The sequence below is a fragment of the Aedes albopictus genome, unplaced genomic scaffold (genome assembly GCF_035046485.1).
Source record: "Aedes albopictus strain Foshan unplaced genomic scaffold, AalbF5 HiC_scaffold_282, whole genome shotgun sequence".
Lineage (NCBI taxonomy): Eukaryota > Metazoa > Arthropoda > Insecta > Diptera > Culicidae > Aedes > Aedes albopictus.
In genome coordinates, this window is record NW_026917071.1 from 1 (window position 1) to 22,459 (window position 22,459).

General features: G+C 45.5%; 1 protein-coding gene and 1 long non-coding RNA gene across 2 annotated transcripts; both read right to left on the reverse strand.

The window, feature by feature from the left end:
- Nucleotides 1–937: 937 nt before the first annotated feature.
- Nucleotides 938–3,039, reverse strand: LOC134284539 (uncharacterized protein K02A2.6-like; the record flags this gene model as incomplete). The annotated part of the gene is made up of 2 exons (XM_062843517.1): nucleotides 1,313–3,039; nucleotides 938–1,257 (listed from the first exon to the last, which is right to left on the reverse strand). Coding segments are annotated over exons 1-2 (2,047 nt in total), but the record flags the coding sequence as incomplete, so codon positions are not given.
- A 6,630-nt stretch (nucleotides 3,040–9,669) lies between these two features.
- LOC134284538 (uncharacterized) lies at nucleotides 9,670–10,663 on the reverse strand. Its single transcript, XR_009995829.1, has 2 exons — nucleotides 10,254–10,663; nucleotides 9,670–10,168 (listed from the first exon to the last, which is right to left on the reverse strand). It is a non-coding gene; the product is annotated as an uncharacterized LOC134284538 (long non-coding RNA).
- Between the last annotated feature and the right edge of the window lie 11,796 nt (nucleotides 10,664–22,459).

A 22,459-nucleotide genomic window follows, 5' to 3' on the forward strand; every position in this document is an offset into this window, starting at 1 on the left:
AATTTAACTATTAATTTCAAGTATTTGCACGCTGTAAATAACATGATCTGCACTTCTTCGATCTGTTTATCTTCCTATCTATTGTCCCTACGTGAACGATACAGACTCACCGTTGTGACAGAGTTGGATCCGTCACTCCGAATCATTCCGCTTTCGCTGTACCTATAGACGAGGGGTATACTACATCGGCGCCTAAAGACAGCAATATCATAGAGGCGCGCTGGCGTATTATCGCCAACACTTGGAATGAAGTCGCCATCCGTGGAGCGCCGAGCTGTCCCGTTGATGCCCATTAGGCAATGTTCCTTCGTACGTTGGAAAACAGCCTTTGGTTCGAAGATTTTCAAATGCCCCGGGGAAAAGATATTCGTTCAAATCCATCAGATGTCCTCGCACCGTCGAAAGTCCCATTTACGAAGACAGTTCCGGCCCATGTCCAGACTCTCGGAACTACCGCACCACAGAAAGACGAAACTTCGATGGGCTGCCTCCTCTCACATTGGAGGAGTTGCCGTTCTCGATATCAGCCATCTTTCAAGCGAATCAGGTCATGCAACGTCGGGTACTCCTAGATCCGGTCGGCCAATCCGACGTCCCGGATTAAATACTGCGGCCATCCATGAGGAATCCAAGGAAGAACTTCTGTGGGAAGTTCATCGAATACCAGAAAAAGTACGGAAGGCAGCAATCGAGATCTTGAATAAATATGAATATTGTTTTCGGTTTGTTTACAAGCTTACAAGTGCTAAATGCAGAGTGTGAAAAATCGATTAAAAATACACGTTTATTCGCAAAATGCACAATAATTGCATCAATACATATCAATTATAATTTATTCACAAAAGTGCAAAATAATACACTAATGCAAAAAATACACGTTATTACACCAAAAATACTCCAATTTGATTTTCAATACACAGGGCTGCATGGAAAATACATGAGTGAATCGCCCCTCGGAACCGATGTAGCTCGGCCACGTTCTTCGGCTCAGGCATCTCTTGTATTGCCGATGTTTTCAGAGGATCCGGTTTCAGGCCTTCTTTTGACAATATATGTCCAAAAAACCGCACCTCCGTCTGATTCAGCTTCATCTTGTTCCGGTTCAGCTTTATTCCCTTCTCTTGACAACGTTGCAACAGGGCGGCTAGATTTTTGTTATGATCCTCCGTGGCTTCCTGCTGTGTTTTTCCTCGCCCAACACAGAGGATATCATCAACGAGCACCCTCCAGCCCATGTAGTGCTTCTTGCAATTTGAGCTGAAAAATTTCTGGCGCACATGACAGACCGAAGGGCAGCCTCTTCCAGACGTACCTACCCTCGGGTGTCCAGAAAGCTGTCAATCTGCTGCTACTGTCGGTCAACTCTACGTGCCAAAATCCGTTTCGGACGTCTAGTGTCGAAAACACCTTGGCATCCTTCAGATCTGGAAGTATCTCCTCCAAGGTTGCCATCTGATACCTCGGACGCCTGATGGCACGATTCAAATCCGTAGGATCCAGGCAAATTCGAATTTTGTCCTTCCGCATCACTATGACGATATTACTCGTCCACTCTGTAGGTTCATTCACTTTTTCAATCAGTCCTCTTTTCTCAAGATTCTCCAGTTCACTGATCAACTTTCCTCTTACCTGCACCGGTACTCTTCTCGGCTCTTGTACTCTCGGTAGCTCGTCATTCAGTTCAATGTTTACTTTTCCTTTCAGTTTTCCGTCCCCCACAATCACATCACTGAACCGCTCCACGACTTCGTCTGCTTCTTCATTTATCACACTTTCCCGCTTCGCTTCTTCATCGCACATTTTCACACTCTTTATGCTCACGATTCCCAGCGCAATGCATGTTTTGTAGCCAAGAAGAGGCATGGGCAAGATTTTCGGAGGCAAGTCAACTACTTGGAAAGCCACTCTGAACCGCTTCGATTCCCCACGGTGCCGCAGTACGGATTTACCGACCGCCGGAACCATTTGACCACCAAATCCCTTCAACTTCGTATCACTAGGTTCAAGCTCCGTTTGACCACCGGTAATGTACTTCAGTGCATGCAATGTGATTACATTGCATGACGCGCCAGTATCGACTTGACACCGAATCTTCTTTGCCTCATCGCTCTTTCCCACTGAAAAACTGATCTCGGTAGTGATTTTCTTATCTACAACATTGACCTCTTCCACATTGGCCACATAGTCGGACGAATCACTATCACTTTCTTCGATGTTGTCTACTTTCTTCGTGTGCCTTTTCTTCGGATTGCGTGATTCTTCAGATCTTGATTCTTCTTTCTTCTCTGGCTTCATGCGGCAAACCCTCGCATAATGATTTTGCTTCCCACAGCTGCGACACGTGACTCCATTTGCTGGGCACTCTTCACGGTTACCAATCTTATAGTCATCGCGCCCGCAATATTTGCACTTCACTCGCTCTCTGTACTTCGATTTTTCCACTTTGCACTTCGCGATAGTTTCCGGTTCCCCTTCCGGTTCGCGTGGCTCTTGCTTCACTTTCATCGCCGTCAGACGATCGTCAACTAGCTTCTGTGCCCGACAAATATCAATCGCACCAGCCAATGTTAGGTTCACTGTTTTCAGCAATGCTTTCCGCGTATCGTCAGACCTGATTCCGACCACTATGCGGTCACGAATCATGGAGTCCTTAAGATTTCCAAAATTGCACGACACAGACAACTTTCTCAGCCGACTGACGAACTCGATAACTTCTTCGCTTTCCCGTTGCACAGCCGTATTGAAGACAAAACGTTCGTATGTCTCGTTAGTCTGGGGCAAACAGTATCCCCCCAACGCGTTTAGGATCACTCCGGGATTCACTTGATCCGCCACTGGGAGCAGCGTGTCCAACACCTTGACGGCATCCAACCCCAAGAAATTCTTCAGCAGCGCAACCTTAATGTTATCCGGCTTTGCTTCGATCTCGGAAGCTACCACAAAAATGTCCCATGACTGTCGGAAATCGCGAAAAGCCTCTGCGAGATTTTCACTTGACAGGTTCAGAAACTGCGGTGGATGCACACCAATAACACTCATGTTGACGTTTGTCTTTTCACTGTTCCTTTGCGATACGGGCCGTGCCCTGCTTCGTTGCTGCACTTATCTTCTTCTTGCGATTTTCTCACTCCGTTCGCGCCGTCAATTACGCCGAAACTGACGCCAAACTTTTTCGCTCACGAATGCTTTCTTAATTCACGAAATCAGCACTTTCCTCGACGCCTTCTGTTGCGATTATCACTTCTACGCGTTATACACCTCGTTTCACTACTTTTCGCGGCTTTCTTACGCAAAAATAGCGATAAAAGTTTTCACTTCTGACACCATGATGTGATTCCTGATTGGAGTCAGTAACGCAAGTGCTGCCAGTATTTATTACACGTTAAATCCATACAAGTTAAATTCATGTTAACAAATATCATATCAGTCGTATCGAAAAATTTCTCCAAAACCCAAGCTGAGAGACGAATGAAGCATCCGACGGCATGCAGTTTGAACTGCAGACGAAAAACGGATGACATGCGTTGTGGGGTGCGCGCATCGTAAATGTAATCTAGTCTTCGGATGATGCTCGTTCGACTTTTTTTCTATCCTATTTCTACATGATGGGGTGTACAATGAACGTTTTGGTTGTCTTACCGTTTTCAACTGGCAATCATCTGATCATGCGATGATTTGTCATACGACACACCAATCATTTGAAATTGGGAAGACGGAATTTCAGATGAGTGGAAATGATGTTTCATTCGTTCTAAGGATGATGTTTTCGTTCAGTGTAGTTTTCACGAGTGCGAAAACGCTAATAAAAGTGCGCGATTGCATCAAATCAACTCGGTGTCTTCAGAGCACTTGTTCACCATAGATTGAAGAATTAGTGCGCCGAAGACATCAACCTGATTTGATGCAAGGGGTCATTCAAAAATGACGTCCATAGTTTAGGGGGGAGGGGGGGTCTGAGAAAGTGTGACACTCCATGTATAAGGTATACGAAAAAGCGTGACAGAGGGGGGAGGGGGGGTCTAAAATTCCCGAAAAATGATGGACGTCATATTTGAATCACCCCCAATCGCGCACTTTTATTCACGTTTTCGCACTATAGAAGTCGCAGTTCGCAGTCCACACTGAACGAAAACCCCATCCCGAAATCGACTGATTTGTCCGACCATCCAGTCCAAAGTACCAAAATCGTGTTTTCGAATGACGAATCAGTCATACGGCAATCATCCCAAAAATCGGATGACGATCATCTTATTCGCGTATGAGTCGACGCACGCTATGAGAATGAATATTAGTTGCAGAGCGAAGGCCACACAGATGCACCGAATTTATTCCACCGACGAACCGACGTGACAGTGGTGTTTCAAAAGTGTCCCCCCTAAATTTAACGGTCGACCAGCAAAGCGAGCGAACGCTTCTGTCAAATCAGCTCAGGCGCGAACCTTTTCCTATATGAATACACGGGGGTTTGGAGTCAAGCTATCAAAACAACGCGAACCGTTATAGAGGAGGCGGTAGTGTTCGGCTATTTTTCATCATGGCGTCGGGGACAACAAATTTGAATTTCTTTGTTCTAGCTGTCACGTCGGTTCGTCGGTGTTTATTCATCGATAGCGTAACAAGTTCCTTGATCGTGACACCCGGGACATTGACGACTTTGATTCGCATGTCCTATCCTGGACATGTCATATTTTTTGAAAAGGGTGCCCGCCAGGGTACCCTGGCCCTGGCCACTAAGCACATATATTTTTGAAAAAGATAGCGGTGATATTGTTATCAATCGCTAAAAAACAAAGTTGCTCGACCATATGGTCGACATTCTATTTTCATATCGCTGTCATCCGGTTTTAAGATGACATCATTCGGTCGGTGGACCATACGGTTTCCGACCGAATTTCGTTAAGGGGCGTGATCGTATCGCCTCTCAGTCGATCTTGGGCGGGGGGTTTCGTTCAGTGCAGTGGTGAACTAAATGCGGTATATTGTCGCCTTGCCACCAAATCAGACGTCGCACAAGCATGAGCCGCGATTAGACCCAATGCGCCTTGCAATTCGCGACTTTTTTTAATCATACCGTCTACCCCCGTTGGTTTGACCTCATCTAATCTGAACACTTTTTTTTTTTCTTTGCTGGTGACTTTCGACTCGGCTAAGACCTATGTACCGTCTACCCCTGTTGGTTTGAACGACACCTCATGCAAACCAACGGGGTTCGTTTTTTTAATTTGAACTTCTAGTAACCCTGTGGAGATCGAAAAAAACACTGATGGTAACCGTTTTTGCTGTTTTGTTTTGATTCTGCGTTCCGTTTCACCCCGTTCCATGAGCAGAATGACTTTTTAACCATTTTTAGTTTGAACGATGTGCAGATTAGAGGGGGTCAAATTAAAAAGTGTTCAGATTAGATGAGGTCAAACCAACGGGGGTAGACGGTAGTTTGAGCATTTTTGTAATTTTTGTTTCGTGGGAAATCAATTTTTTAATATTTTTGGCTGATATTAAGGACTGTTTTATATATCTCAAAATGGTTTTTGGTGTATTTTAAAACTTTTTTACATTTTTTAAAAATCATTGAAAAATTGATGTTTTGGTTACCTTTTAGTTGTCATTCACGGACAGAAATGTTGTCTGGTTGATATAACTTTTTCCATAGTTCTATCAAGCTTCATAGATATTCTTGGTACAACAGCTTCAAATGGTTGCTTCACAATGATTTGATGTTTGCACCAGGCATATTTTTCGTTTGAATCAACGTCATTGGATATCAACCATCCAATGCCTCAACCAAGCATACATGTCATTACTTGAACCCTCTTGCTGCTGTCTACTCAGCCACAAAGAGTTGATATATTTGTTCATCATGGCGGCGGCGTTTGTAAGAGACAGTTCAATTCTGTCAAATTCTTTTGAAATCTGTGAGTATGTATTATGTTTCCAGTTCAAAACCGAATTAGCGACATTTTTTTTTACTTCCGCTGCTTTTGCCATACGTTAAACACTATGTCGGAAGTGGGGCGCTGTATTGTACACCTGGTGCTCTATACAGCGCCATACTTCCGACATTGTGTTTAACGCAAGGCAAAAGCAGCGGAAGTCAAAGAAAAAATGTCGCTAATTCGGTTTTGAACTGGAAACATAATATGTATATACCACGTTTTACTTCTATATTAAGGGCAACTTCACTGGTGGTCCAAATCCTTGTTTTGTTCCAAATATTTGGACCAAACTGAAAATTTCCGCGTGCACCGGTGTTCTAAATTTTGTTTCAAAAATTTTTTATACCAGTTTCCTGATCTATTTTTTTGGAACTGCCATAAATTTTGTTTCAATTGTCTCGATTTGGACCAAGTTTTTGCCTGTTCCAAATCCATTTTGACAGTTCAGTTCAGCATGTTTGTCACAAGTTTGTCGCCAGTAGGCCTTTTCATGTGACAGTTCCGTGCATGCATTTGTTTACAAAGCTTGAACAACAGATGCTAACAAGAAAGTGTCATCTTCATAGAAGAACTGTCAAACGCCCGAAAAATCAGCTGATTTAAGACGTCAAATGAAAAGGCCCGTTCGTAGCAGCGGTAGCAGCATAGACTTTCCAGAAATACGATGTTTCCATCGAAAACTGAAATCCTGGAGCGCCTGCGGAGGAGATACCATAGGATTTCTGGAAGTACGCCGCCGAACCCATCAGGAGCGAGTAGTTCCGGATCAAAATTTGTAGCAGGAAGAAGTCGTAGATGATCAGAGTCTAGATAATCCGCAATTTTGAGGACTTCCATGATAAATTTTGAGCTGCAATCTAGGAAAGCCATGAAGTACGCAAGCAACTTCCGGAACCAAGCCAACTGGAGAGTAACATGTTTGCCGTCTTCGAAAACACAGTTCTGAAGCTCATCCGGATGCTGCAGAACTTCTGGATGTACCCCGCCGGATTGAGCGGAATTGTGCCAGAATCACGATGCATAGCTGATGATTTCGACTGACATTACTCCAGCAGATCCATGAAGAATGTCTTCAGGTAGCAATTGTTTAAGAATTTTCTTTTAGATGTCCTCTAATTTCCTAGGAATCCTGCGAAAAAGGTTTTTCCGGCAATTATTTGTGTGATTTTTCCATGAATTCGAATGAAATTCCTTCAGAAGTTCCAGATTAACCAGTCTTCGAAAAGTTTCCGCCGGATATTCCTCCGGGAGTTCCCGAAGAGGATTTTTCGACGGTTCGCGCTGGGAATTCCTCCAGAAGTGGGAAAGGAGTTTCCGCTGGGGATTCTTGGATCAAATCTAGACCAACATTTGAAAAGGGCGGAAGAGCCAAAATGTAAACAAATCACTTTTCAGCATAATTTGATGAAACAACTCATAAACATATGATTTTTCCTGACGTTAGCTCAAAAATGAGTTTCCACTTCTGGAAAACAATAATTTAAATAAAGGCGGATTTCCACATCTGATTTTGATCACTTCATTTGGTTGTTCCGCCAATGATCTTGCGCCTTTGAAAAAAAGCACAAAAATGTACAAAATTGTTAACACTGTTGAATAAACAGTCGAGAACAGCATCTCGCCATTCATATATATCAAATTTACACAAAACTTTTACTCCCACTTTTGATTAAAGTCGCCCCTAACTACTTACACCGTTATTGAAAAGCCTTCGTCATTACGTCGTGCTTCGGCGCCCATCAAAATGTCTGAGTGGAAATCCGCCGCGCACTTATTGCTCTTGTTGCGCACGGATGGTTCTTACGCCCAAGATCAAATCGTGCGTTTTTCATCGTAAAATTTAATAAAGTCGCTGACTGACTGCAATAAGTGGCGATAATATGGCTTCAATGTCTATTCAGGATATATTTTCTCCAAAGGACCCAGATTTGGATGATATGCAGCTGGTAAAGCTTCAGTGATAAAAATGGTAGCGAATGGTCTCTAATCTATTAACCGGCATAGGTCACAGCAGGTAGATTCAGCAAAAGGTGATATTGGGAACCAGGCCCGTGCACAGAAAAGGCGACAAGGGAGGGGTTTTACCCAATTTTAGTAAAGGGTGAAGGAGGCCTTGTGTATAGAGTATCGGCAATGGGAGGAGTTTAACCCCCCAAAACCCATCCGTTGTGCACGGGCTTGTTGGGAACATAATATGCTGCCTGCGCTTCCCCATCGGTACTGTAGCTTTTTTTTTTTCAACGCGCATTATGGACAATGGCAGGGGCAACTCCCTCCTTTGCTGTACGATACTAGATAAACTGTAAAGAGTTGTTGTTCATAGATAAGAGCTAGAATATAGATTTCAATCGAAATCTGATTTACATTGCGTTTTACTCATTGTTTTTTTACCACTCATCGTAGGCAACGTCAAGAGAAAATTTCCTTCCTCCTCCATTGTCCAATGTCAGATAAACTTCAATTAGTTACTTTTAGTTAAGAAAGCTTCAAAATCAATTTATTGCAGTGGATTAGGTTCAAAATCTATTGCATTCCACTAATTTCGATACAAAATTTCTTCGGGCGTAACAACAAAAGCGATCGATTCTAGGTAATATCGACCAGGACCCCGAAGGAATTCCTGGAGGAATCCCCGAAGGAATTCCTGGAGGAATCCCCGAAGGAATTCCTGGAGGAATCCCCGAAGGAATTCCTGGAGGAATCCCCGAAGGAATTCCTGGAGAAATCCCCGAAGGTATTCCTGGAGGAATCCCCGAAGGTATTCCTGGAGGAATCCCCGAAGGAATTCCTGGAGGAATCCCCGAAGGAATTCCTGGAGGAATCCCCGAAGGAATTCCTGGAGGAATCCCCGAAGGAATTCCTGGAGGAATCCCCGAAGGATTTCCTGGAGGAATCCCCGAAGGAATTCCTGGAGGAATCCCCGAAGGATTTCCTGGAGGAATCCCCGAAGGATTTCCTAGAGGAATCCCCGAAGGATCTCCTGGAGGAATCCCCGAAGGATTTCCTGGAGGAATCCCCGAAGGATTTCCTGGAGGAATCCCCGAAGGATTTCCTGGAGGAATCCCCGAAGGATTTCCTGGAGGAATCCCCGAAGGATTTCCTGGAGGAATCCCCGAAGGATTTCCTGGAGGAATCCCCGAAGGATTTTCTGGAGGAATCCCCGAAGGATTTCCTGGAGCAATCCCCGATGGAATTCCTGGAGGAATCCCTGAAGGAATTCCTGGAGGAATCCCCGAAGGAATTCCTGGAGGAATCCCCGAAGGAATTCCTGGAGGAATCCCCGAAGGAATTCCTGGAGGAATCCCCGAAGGAATTCCTGGAGGAATCCCCAAAGGAATTCCTTGAGGAATCCCCAAAGGAATTCCTTGAGGAATCCCCGGAAGAATTCCTTGAGGAATCCCCGAAGGAATTCCTGGAGGAATCCCCGAAGAATTTCCTGGAGGAATCCTCGAAGGATTTCCTGGAGGAATCCCCGAAGGATTTCCTGGAGGAATTCCCGAAGGAATTCCTGGAGGAATCCTCGAAGGAATTCCTGGAGCAATCCCCGAAGGAATTCCTGGAGGAATCCCCGAAGGATTTCCTGGAGGAATTCCCGGAGGAATTCCTAGAAGTATTCCCTGAAGGAGCTCCTGAAGCAAATTTAGAATCGAAGCGACTTTACTATAAAATAACAGTGTTTTCAAAGTATTCCCTCGAATTCAGGGGATTTTCACGGCATTTTCATTTATTACCAACATTCTTGCTAAAAACAGATTTATTCCGTAACTATCCCGACATCCCTCGAACTACCTGCTTTTACCCGTACTGGCTGGTGCTATCCATTGATTAATTCAGGAATGACCACCATTTTCGGACCTGACCAGTTTACATACATCGGTAACACATTAGTCCTGTTGAACATCCGGATTAGTTCCGTAGGCAATGATGGCCAGCAGGCATCCATGGTCAAATTGAACTGGAACATTGTCGGTGTCACCACCAGGAACAGTCCCCATACAAGGGAATATACTACCAGTACCGGCGAACTACCAGCTCGGAAGAAAATGTACGCCTTGTGTGGGTTGTCCTTCGATTCGTACCCGGCATCGCCGTTCTTCAATTCAAACACCTAATGCACCTGGCCGCGAGCCTGGCCGTAATCGTTTACAGTTCCACCAGCGCAATCCCGTTTAGAAGACGTCCGCTCAGAATGTTCACCAGGTAGGCCAGAAGTCGGTCGACTGCCAAAAGTTCATCTATATAGGAAACAATTGATGAAATAATCGTTGAACAGATTCCAAAAGGCATGTGACCAGGGTGGCTCCGCGGAAAGCTACTTACGGTGTGGCCGTGTGGATGTCCTAATCGTTTCAGTAGTGTCAGTGCTCCGTTGAAATTAAGCTCCTCCTCGATGACGAAAGGTATGGATGGTATCGTCAAGCTACGGAACCGTGGCTGACGACATTTTTAATAACCGGAATTTTTTCAACGGCGGCCTTTTCCTCCGGAAAACTTAAATTATTATAAAATGTTTCAGTTTTATAAAAAAAATGTCTACATCGCGATTCTGTTTTTCACGATTTTCAGTGCTCTCTTTGTTTGTTATTGTTTACAAGTAAAATACACCAAGCAGATTTAGAACACCGCTGCGCGAGCAAGCATTTTGGTCCATTTTCAATTGGTCTAATATATTTGGACCGTTCCAAATTCGGTATAAATTTGGAACAAAAAATGGACCACCAGTGAAGTTGCCCTAAGGGCAACTTCACTGGTGGTCCATTTTTTGGTCCAAATTTATACCAAATTTGGAACGGTCCAAATTAAATAGACCAAATAAAATAGAACAAAATGCGCGCGCGTGCACCGGTTGTTCTAAATGTGTTTGGGTCAATTCCGAATGTAAACAATAATAAATGATCAAGTTTTGAAAGCGGCAACATCTGTTGGAAGTTTTACCAGAGTTCCTGTCGGAATATTGTAAATGTTCCCGTTCTACCCGTGATGGGGATTGAAGAATCAAAGATCAGCTGCCGGAATTTTGAAAGCATTCGATTGTGATTGTGGGAATACTGGAAAGGATGTGCTGATTTCACGAACCTACCACTTTGGCTATGGAACCGCTTTGAGGATTTTGTGAAACATTTAACTTGAAAGCAAATAATGCCGTGAAATTCTAGTGGATGTGAAAAGTTCAAATGAGTTCAGAGATTCTCAGTAAAACTCTGGCAAGAAATATCATACGATTTATGAATCCACTGCAGCGGAAATTCAGTGATTTGGGCAGATCATATGAATCCCTCAAGAAGCTGTTAAATACGGGAGAAATTATGTGAACCGGATTATGAAACTATTACCTCTGGGGATTCCTCCAGGAGTTCGCGCTGGAGATTTCTTCAGGAGTTCCCGCTAGGGATTACTGGAGGAAATATCGCTGGGGATTTTTTAAGCAGTTACCGTAGCGAATTCCTCCAGGAGTTCCCTCTGGGGATCCTTTCAGGCAAGCTTGCTATTTGATGAAAATATTCGCGAAATGATGCGATTTGCTTTCGACAACGAATACGTTTTCACCCATCCTCGCTTTATTCAATCAACCTCCCATACGAGTAGCACACGAACGGACTCAACACTAATCAGCATAGTTGACTCTTCCTTTTCGCCGTTGAGCCGTTGCGTTCTAGCCAAGCATCTCTTTTCATCGCTTTCGATGCTTTTCGACAGCTTATCGCGAAGCATCGTTGGCTGGAAGCTTTATTAGTATGGTATCGGTACACGCGAATGTTGCTTCTGTGTGCGTGTCGAGCGTTCGTGCCGTAGCTTCGCAAACCAACCTATTCGGTATGGTTCGGCTGTTCGGGCGAACGTGTGGCGGCGCAGTCAGATGTGTGCAAAATCGTTTGTGATTTACATCATGTTCGTTTTGCCACCTCTTTGCTGCTGGTCATCGCTGATCAGTGCACAGTTCAATCGCACGCGAATAATATACAGTTGATGAGCTGTGATGAGCACTAGTGAGGTGATAATTTGCATCATTGCTTTCAGGAGTTCTGTAGTGTTTTCTCTACGGATTTTCCAGGAGTTCCACCTGAAGATTCCTAAAGATTTTTTTAAGTTCTAATGTATCCTCTTAGGATCTTTCCAGGAGTTCCTCCTTGAGATTTCCGGTTCCTGCTGGGAATTCCTTCAGGGGTTGCTTTCCTTGTTGGTATTTCTTCATTAGTGCCATCCAGGGATTCTTCCATGACTTCTCTCTAAGGATTCCTCCAGGAGTTGCTTGAAGATAGTGGAATTCAGATCCATTCCATTATCTTCAAGGATTCCTGGAGTTCCCGCTGCAAATTCTTCCAGGGATACTTCCAGGAGCTCTCTCCGGAAGTTTCTCAAGGAGTGCCCTCCGAGAGTTCCTCCAGGAGTTCCCTCCAGAAGTACTTCCAGGAATTTCCTCCGGGAGATCTTCCAGAAGTTCCCTCTAGTAGTTCTTTCAGGAGCTCGCTCCGGAAGTTCCCTCCGGTAGTTCCACCAGGATTTCTCTGCGGGAGTTCTTCCAGTGGTTCCTTCCGGGAGTTCCGCCAGGAGTTTCTCCAGGAGTTCCCTCCGGATGTTACTCTAAGAGTTCCCTCCGGGAGCTGCACCAGGAGTTCCTCCGGAAGTTTCCCCAGGAGTTGCCTTCGGAAAGTGCCCTCCGGGAGTTTCTCTGAGAGTTCTCTCCGTAAGTTCCTACAGGAGGTCCCTCCGGGAGTTCCTACAGGAGGTCCCTCCGGGAGTTCCTACAGGAGTTCCCTCCTGGAGTTACTACAGGAGTGCTCTCCTGGAATTCGCTCCGGGAGTTCCACCAGGAAATCCCTCCGTGAATTCCACCAGGAGTTCCCTCCGGGAATCCCACCAGGAGTTCCCTCCGGGAGTTCCACCAGGAGTTCCCTCCGGGAGTTCCACCAGGAGTTCCTTCCGGGAGTTCCCTCCGGGAATTCCACCAGGAGTTCCCTCCGGTAATTCCACCAGGAGTTCCCTCCGGGAATTCCACCAGGAGGTCCCTCCGGGAATTCCATCAGGAGTTCCCTCCGGGAGTTCTTCCAGGAGTTCCCTCCGGAAGTTCCTCCAGGAGTTCCTTCAGGATTTCCCTCCGGAAGTTCCCTCCGGGAGTTCCTCCAAGAGTTCTCTCCGGAAGTTCCTCCAGGAGATCCCTCCAGGAGTTCCCTCCGGGAGTTCATCCAGAAGTTTGTAGCACGCAAATTGCGGCTAAGAGTTTTCCCGTCTTCTGCTTCGTTCTCTGGCTCCAAAAACAGACGGCTTAAGCGCCACCTCCGAAGAGGACCGTCTGTCGAGTTATGTTTGCCCGGCAAGAAACCCAACCTCAGGGCGGGTTTGTTTTATAAGAGACCAAATAGCGATTTAGGAACGATACAGAAAACTCAAAAGTACGGCTAATCGAGATATCTCACTTATAGAGGTCGCCTTAAGCGATTCTCAAACTATGGTTGATGCTAACCGTCGTTCTACCAACTCACAAAGACACCACTCACGAGTATCATCACTGGAAGAACTCACCAATTCAAATTTCCCTGTTAGCTTCGGACACGTGAGTGGAGAGACTGATTTCCCAGGCAGTCTACCCGGGCGTACAAAAATAACTTAAAAACAGGTAGAACGACGCGAACGTGAGAAATCTCGAAGACCAAAAAAACTGTTACATCTGGGAAAGCACTAACATTTTACAAAACAGCATTTGTAGGTAACAATAAACTCAACGAAACATTTATTCAATTTGATAACCTAGGTTTATTAACGCATGTTCCTTTCCATGCTACTTATTGTTTCTTCCTTCCTAGCTTTCCCTACGTGTGTGCGGTTTTAATTTGTTGCTAATCTAATTTAGTTCTGTCGACATTTATCGAACAAGAATCTTCTCCGAGCTCGGTTAGTGTGTGGAGTTTTCTAACGCATGCGCATGGTTAATTTGATTGGCTTTGTCTACTCACGGTACCTTTCAGCTGCTGATGAATGCCGCCGGCAAAGAAGAAGCGACGGCGTGGCGGTCGACGGACGGCTTGGCAAAGCAGAATGCTATTCTTAGCGCATCCTCGCTGGTGGTATTGCGACGATGGCACCAAATGCGTGCGACGCGCGGCGGTCTGGAAAATGCGCCTTTGTCGCTGCCGGTCGCTAAACGGACCGGATCACCGGCGCAGTTGCTTCTAGACGTCGATGACGATGGGGGTCGTCGATGGCTTCGTCGGTAAGGTGACTACCACATGGCCGACGTGGAAAAACGTGGGATCTCGGCCGCCTCCGGTGGGTGATGTTCCGATCACCGAAAAAGTTCGTCGATGGCGGGGCTGACGATGGGGGGTCGTCGGTGGCTTGGTCGGTATGGTGACTACCACATAAACGCCGAAGGAAAAAACGTGGTTTCGGCCGCTCTGTCGGAACGGTTGTTCCCTTCCGGCTTTCCCCTCAAACCGGGACTTTTGACGCTGCGACGTGGGGTCGAGAGCGCGTTTGGCGAAAAAGGTGCGGTGTGCCGAGCTTTCGGCCGTGGATCAAATCCTGAATAAAAAGCCGTCGAACGGCTTTTTCTATTCACTAACACGCACACACAATCTACTTGACCGCACGTAACCTTTTGGCTTAGGTTATTGAACTGGCTAACAAATTAAACACACCGCGACACTAAACTTAGAACACGCACTCTCGCCTCTTCCACGGTCCAGGTCAAAATCGACGAGTAGAAGTTCTGTAGGTCCTCAGATAAGGTCGGATCCCAAGACTTCGTGGCCGGAAATACGTAAAATTACCGAAGTAATTTTACGATCTTTTCAAACGACAATTCTCATCAACCACGAATGAGAACCGAATAAATTGCTATCTCTTTCACTTTCATACCCATCTGAATGATCTGTATCGCTCCATCTATTTTTAAATACCCGATCCATTTTTATCGAGAGAGTTCGGGCTTGAACATTGAACCTCGAGATTGTTCGGGTTTCGTGGTGTAGTGGATAGAGCCGCAGGGATATTATTTGTATGTATTGAACTTGTGAAGGCGACTTGCATGCAAGTTGTATGCGGGTTTAACGGTGCATGTCATTCCGAATGGTGACATTGAATATCGCAAACATTTATAGTGAACTTTGGAATATAGTACATTTGACAATGAAAACAATGAATTGAATTGAAAAATAAATTAACACGGATAATAAATTAACATTGAAGAACATGAAAAATATTTAATTTAATATACAATTTATGTACATTTTATATACATTCTATATAATTTATTGAATAACTCTTAAAATAATATTTACACAAAAGCGACCATGCTACATCATCCTCTACTAAAGGTACGAAAATTTGATTGAAATTGAGAAGATTTCAATCAAATTTTCGTAGGGTCAAATATTGAGAAATTTTCCAGCTGATTATAAACTATTGCGAAGAAATGGTTGGGCTATTGAATACAAAAAAAATCACGAAACATTGTTGGCAGGCTACGCACACAAGCAAACATTAAAAAAAACGAAACAGTAAAAGTACTTGCATCTGGAGTAGGCCTTAACTCCAGAGAAGTAACATAAACTAGGACCCCTGTCTTCTACTCCAGCCATCATGGGCCGAACACTAAGACAGTGCCCGTAAATCTCCTCATCCATCACAAAACCTGTGGATCGCGAACGTCGGTCTACTCCAGAACATGTTCCGAACACCTGACCCCGTCCACTTTCCACAATAAACATAACCCGTACTAGTGAATCCCGGCTGCGATCCCTCCAGATATTCTACCCGAAACATATGATCACAGCCGCTCTCCACTTTAAACCGTGTGCCGCGAAAACACTCCAGGCATAAGTCCGAAAACGTTTCACAACACACAAACAACATAAATTTTAAAAGCCGCATCATAAACATTTCTTTCGAAATATTTACGAGCTGTACAATACCACAAACAATGAATCACCCCTCGATCGGGCACTCCGGGAACGAGTCGTCACTCACTCCCTTAGAACTCACGCACTCACTGCGCTGCCAACGTAACGGAACAAAACTGAACATGAACGTCAAACGAACCAAAACAAAGTGTGAAAAAAAAGTGCAAGTTGGATGAAAACGGAGCTGCTGCAGAAATCTACTGATTTAGCGAAGAAAATGTTTAAAAAGCGGAGAAAAATTTGCGGAAAGTGGTTTTATTAACTGTATCGGTTGTTGTTTAAACTAATTGAGCTGTTTTCGGGGATTGTGGGAGGGTTTATTTTATATTTTCAGGTCGGCACACAGGCATCAACAAGGCTATGGACGGCTGGCAAAAATCTTATTGGAACTGGTTCTAGCGATAGACAACAGTTGGCTACTAAAACTGCTTCGAATTGCACAAGGAAGGGACGATGAATATAAAAAAAAGTTGGACTGGACTGCTATTTTAAATGACGATTGGCGGATGACAAATGTAAAGAAGAGCTTGGACAACAACAACACAACGATGGATTAAATGCTATTTATAGTGGTGGAGGCGTACCATTCCGACGAACGGCAGCTGGTAAAGAAGGACAATGAAATCTAATAGGAATCAATAACGAATTTCAATTTTGTGTACTTTTAGGGCTGATTGCAACATCGAAGATGCATCAACACGAATGACGATAAAGGCGATCTGGACTAGGAATGCAACAACTAAGGACGACGAGTACTACATACGATATAGAATGCGAAAGAAGTACGAAACTACAGGCTAATGGAAATGACGACTATACTCTACCAAAAGGCTACAATTTGATGGAAATGGACTCGAAAACGCAATGCAACTAGGACTAAGGATTGGTATCGAAGAACGAAAACAAACAGGCAACTCTAATAAGAACTGTAAGTGATTTTCCTACTAATTAATCCTAATCTTAAGGTACTAAAAATAGAATTACCGTAGGGCGTTAGGCGCGTACTAATCACTAATATTTACAAAATTTACAGTATTTACATGGGAGGATTACGTTTCGTAGTCTCAACTCCCTTTCTATGTGGATTTCTTTGCCCTTGAAGGTGTTTTCGTGGAGATTTTCATGGAAATGCCTTAGTTGCTTCTTGGGGAAGTTCACATAGCTCGTCTATCTAACAGTCCATCAATTTTCCAAGTGAGATGACGTCATAGCTGGCGATCAATCACTGTGATGGATGAACAAGAGTCACCTAATGGTCAATTGAGGCCAGAGGTCTCACATGGGCTCCTTCCTAGGCTTCGTAAGGACCAGTACTAACTCAGTACTGAGTACCGAGGATTGGAAGTCATCACTTAGGCTCCCTGTAGTCTTCGTGTTTCCACTTACTATTGGTCAGGTCATCACCCAGCTCCTTCTATGCTTGATGATCCTTACTACTTCGGTGAGAAATCATCGCCCAGGGACGCTCTTCAACAACCTGTGGTGTTCTGAAGTCACTTTCACGTGGATTGATTCAACTTGACTTTTCCCCGAAGGTTTTTTCTGAAGTTGGTCTCTCACGATACATAGCTTGAAAAAATTGTCGGTCACCTTAGTGACTGGTGATTTATGAACCCTTGGGCATGTTTTGATCGATTTGGTCACTCCGAAGAGGTTCATAGCTTGAAGAAAATTTGTTATTCTATGTCGGTGGGTGCATCTTCTTCAGATGACACCCGTAAAAGACGCCAAGACGTTTCCCCTGAAGGTCCTCAAGCTCGTAGCAGTGTTTTCCTAGTATTTTCCTGACTACGGCGAGTTCGTACTTCGGAGCTAGTTTCGCGCAGAAGTTTTTGGCCTTGCTCGACTGTTCGAAGGTTCGCTTCAGCACAGTTTCTCCAGTGACGTAGGTAGGACATTCTGCGTTTGACCGTAGATTGTACGTTCGCTTGTGACGCTCGTATGCTTTTGCGAGATGCTGCTTGATCTCCGTGTACAACTTTTTCCGTCTCTCTTGGATTTCGCTACTTGGCATACTTTCCGAAGAACCCTGTCGTAATCGCTGGTACTCTTTCCCGTCCGAAACCATCTCACGGCCGAACACAACAAAATATGGAGTGTACTTAGTCGATTCATGCACAGCATTCCGGATCGCACAGGCAATCGTCTGCAGGTTCTCCGCCCAGTCCTTGTGCTGTTTAATCGTGGCTCGTATCGCTGTCGTGACTACCCGGTTCACCCTCTCCGTGTTGTTCACTTGCGGATGGTACGAAGGCGTGAGCCAGTGGTTGACACCATACTCAGCCAGGAGTTCACGGAAGGCTTTTGAAGTGAACTGTGTTCCATTGTCCGTTAGAATCACTTCTGGAACTCCAAAGAGTAAGAAGATCATGTTTCGGACAAACTCGATCAGTGAACTAGCTTTCGCTTCACGAAATGGTTGGATCAACACGAACTTGCTAAAAATATCGGTGGCCACGAGTAGGCAAGTATGTCTCCCTTTCCCTGACGCAGGCAGAGGACCGACGTAATCCAGCGTTACGAACTGCCAGGGGTGCTCAACGAACTCCTTTTGACTGCCCATGGGCGGCGTGACGTTAATGTTTCCTGCTTTGGATGTCTGACACTTGACACACTCCTGACAGAACTTCCTGACCTCTTTGGCCATTTTGGGCCAGTAGAATCGACGTTTCAGACCCTGTAGCGTCTTTTCAAACCCAAAATGTGCTACATCGTGCTCCTGTTTGACGATTCCAGTTCGTTCGGCTTTCTGCGGCAGGAGTTTCCATCGGAATCGCTCATCCTCGGCTCTATTCGTGCTCCTCATGTATTTGAAGATTTGTCCATCTGCAACACGATAGTCAGCATGCTTCTCGGGGTTGGCCTGTATGCTCTCAGCTAATTCTTCGTATTCTTCATCTTCCGATGACAAATCGATGACATTCACAGAGCGGGAAAGACAGTCTGCCGTAATGTTGCTCGCACCTTTCCTATATTCGAGCTGAATATCGTACGACTGTATTTTTAGTGCCCATCGGAGGAGTTTCGAGTTGCCGGATTCAACTCCGATGGTGAACAGCCACAAAAGGCTCCGTGCGTCCGTGACAACTTTGAACCGTGAGCCCTCGACGTAGTGGCGGAAGTTCTCGATGGCCAACAGAACCCCCAGGCACTCCTTCTCTACGCTCGAGTAAGCTCTTTGAGTTCTACTGAGCTTTTTGCTGAAATAGGCCACTACTCTGTTTTCTCCGTCCTGCTCCTGGATTAAAGCTGCACCAACCGCTGTATCCGACGCGTCGCTCTCAATCGAAAACGGTTTTGCAAAATCCGGATTCGCTAAGATTGGAGCCGACGTTAGCACGGACTTTAACTCCATAAACGCTTCTTCGGCAGTTTCCGTCCACTCAAACTTCTTCCTGGCCTTCTTCAGCAGATCGGTTATTGGTGACGTTATTCGGCTGTAGTTCTGTATAAAACGTTGGTAGAAGCCTGCTAATCCAAGCAATCTACGAACGTCCTTCACGGTTTTTGGCCGGGCGTAGTCTAAGATGGGAGAAATTCTGGAAGCATCGATTGCGACGCCTCGATCGGTTAGTAGATAGCCAAGGTACTTCACCTGCTTCCTGCAAAACCGTGACTTTTCGAGGGAGATAGTCAGGTTCGCCTTTCTCAACCTGTCGGCCACGATTTTGAGCAGACGCATATGCTCCTTCAGGGTTCTGGACGCTATCACGATGTCATCGAGGTAGACGAACACCGACGGCATCAGGTCGAACCCGATAACCTTGTCCATCAACCTGCACATCGTGAAGGGCGCATTGGTCACTCCAAAAGGTAGAACCTTGAACCTAAACAACCCCTTAGTCGTCCGGAAGGCCGTGTAATTCCTGCTTTCCTCCTTAAGCGGGATTTGGAAGTACGCGTCCTTCAAATCGATGATGGAGAAGTACTTCGCGTTCTCCAACCGTTGAAAAATCTCCACCATATTCCGTATCGGGTAGCTATCCTTCACCGTCATGCTATTCAGTCTACGCGAGTCCAGGCAAACCCTGATTTTGCCGTTGGATTTTCGGACTGGTACTAAGGGATTCGTCCACTCGCTGTAGCACTCCTCTATGACGTCCATGTCCTTGAACCGCTGAATTTCCGCATCGATTTCCTTTTGTATGGCCGGTGCTGACCGGTACATTACTTGGTTTTTCGGCTTCGCTCCTTCTTTGAGTACGATCTCGTGTTCGATCAGATGCGTCCGTCCTAGATTGTTGCTGCTCGTAAACTCGAAATCCTTGATTACTTGGACCAGCTGTTGTCGCTCCTTATCGGTTAACTCGTGCTCTACTTCCAACGTCTCCACCGTCGGTTCTTGTGGCTCCTCCGGGACATCAAATGTTGGTACATCCAGTGTCGTATCGTTTCCTGTCGGCTGAAGTTTTGGAAGCTCTCCCATCGGTTCAAGAGTGAACGCGATAGTCTCCTCTGTGTTTGCAAAACACCCTACCGGTTCTGGTCCGTTTCCTAGATCTGCCATCGGCGAGATTCCGAAACTGCGCCAGAAATTGCAACCAAGAATCGGTTTCGAAATTTGTGGTACTACCACGGTTGGCACCACTCTGGTCACGTTCTTGTATATAAATGGAACATTCAAATACCCTAAACATCGATATTCGGTGTTGTCGGCTGTACAGACTCGTAATCTCGTTGGCTGTAGCTTTAAACCGTACTTCTCGGAGAGTTCCAGTGAGTTTACCACACTGATTCCCGCCCCACGTTGGGCGCCAAAATGTAGCACGCAAATTGCGGCTAAGAGTTTTCCCGTCTTCTGCTTCGTTCTCTGGCTCCAAAAACAGACGGCTTAAGCGCCACCTCCGAAGAGGACCGTCTGTCGAGTTATGTTTGCCCGGCAAGAAACCCAACCTCAGGGCGGGTTTGTTTTATAAGAGACCAAATAGCGATTTAGGAACGATACAGAAAACTCAAAAGTACGGCTAATCGAGATATCTCACTTATAGAGGTCGCCTTAAGCGATTCTCAAACTATGGTTGATGCTAACCGTCGTTCTACCAACTCACAAAGACACCACTCACGAGTATCATCACTGGAAGAACTCACCAATTCAAATTTCCCTGTTAGCTTCGGACACGTGAGTGGAGAGACTGATTTCCCAGGCAGTCTACCCGGGCGTACAAAAATAACTTAAAAACAGGTAGAACGACGCGAACGTGAGAAATCTCGAAGACCAAAAAAACTGTTACATCTGGGAAAGCACTAACATTTTACAAAACAGCATTTGTAGGTAACAATAAACTCAACGAAACATTTATTCAATTTGATAACCTAGGTTTATTAACGCATGTTCCTTTCCATGCTACTTATTGTTTCTTCCTTCCTAGCTTTCCCTACGTGTGTGCGGTTTTAATTTGTTGCTAATCTAATTTAGTTCTGTCGACATTTATCGAACAAGAATCTTCTCCGAGCTCGGTTAGTGTGTGGAGTTTTCTAACGCATGCGCATGGTTAATTTGATTGGCTTTGTCTACTCACGGTACCTTTCAGCTGCTGATGAATGCCGCCGGCAAAGAAGAAGCGACGGCGTGGCGGTCGACGGACGGCTTGGCAAAGCAGAATGCTATTCTTAGCGCATCCTCGCTGGTGGTATTGCGACGATGGCACCAAATGCGTGCGACGCGCGGCGGTCTGGAAAATGCGCCTTTGTCGCTGCCGGTCGCTAAACGGACCGGATCACCGGCGCAGTTGCTTCTAGACGTCGATGACGATGGGGGTCGTCGATGGCTTCGTCGGTAAGGTGACTACCACATGGCCGACGTGGAAAAACGTGGGATCTCGGCCGCCTCCGGTGGGTGATGTTCCGATCACCGAAAAAGTTCGTCGATGGCGGGGCTGACGATGGGGGGTCGTCGGTGGCTTGGTCGGTATGGTGACTACCACATAAACGCCGAAGGAAAAAACGTGGTTTCGGCCGCTCTGTCGGAACGGTTGTTCCCTTCCGGCTTTCCCCTCAAACCGGGACTTTTGACGCTGCGACGTGGGGTCGAGAGCGCGTTTGGCGAAAAAGGTGCGGTGTGCCGAGCTTTCGGCCGTGGATCAAATCCTGAATAAAAAGCCGTCGAACGGCTTTTTCTATTCACTAACACGCACACACAATCTACTTGACCGCACGTAACCTTTTGGCTTAGGTTATTGAACTGGCTAACAAATTAAACACACCGCGACACTAAACTTAGAACACGCACTCTCGCCTCTTCCACGGTCCAGGTCAAAATCGACGAGTAGAAGTTCTGTAGGTCCTCAGATAAGGTCGGATCCCAAGACTTCGTGGCCGGAAATACGTAAAATTACCGAAGTAATTTTACGATCTTTTCAAACGACAATTCTCATCAACCACGAATGAGAACCGAATAAATTGCTATCTCTTTCACTTTCATACCCATCTGAATGATCTGTATCGCTCCATCTATTTTTAAATACCCGATCCATTTTTATCGAGAGAGTTCGGGCTTGAACATTGAACCTCGAGATTGTTCGGGTTTCGTGGTGTAGTGGATAGAGCCGCAGGGATATTATTTGTATGTATTGAACTTGTGAAGGCGACTTGCATGCAAGTTGTATGCGGGTTTAACGGTGCATGTCA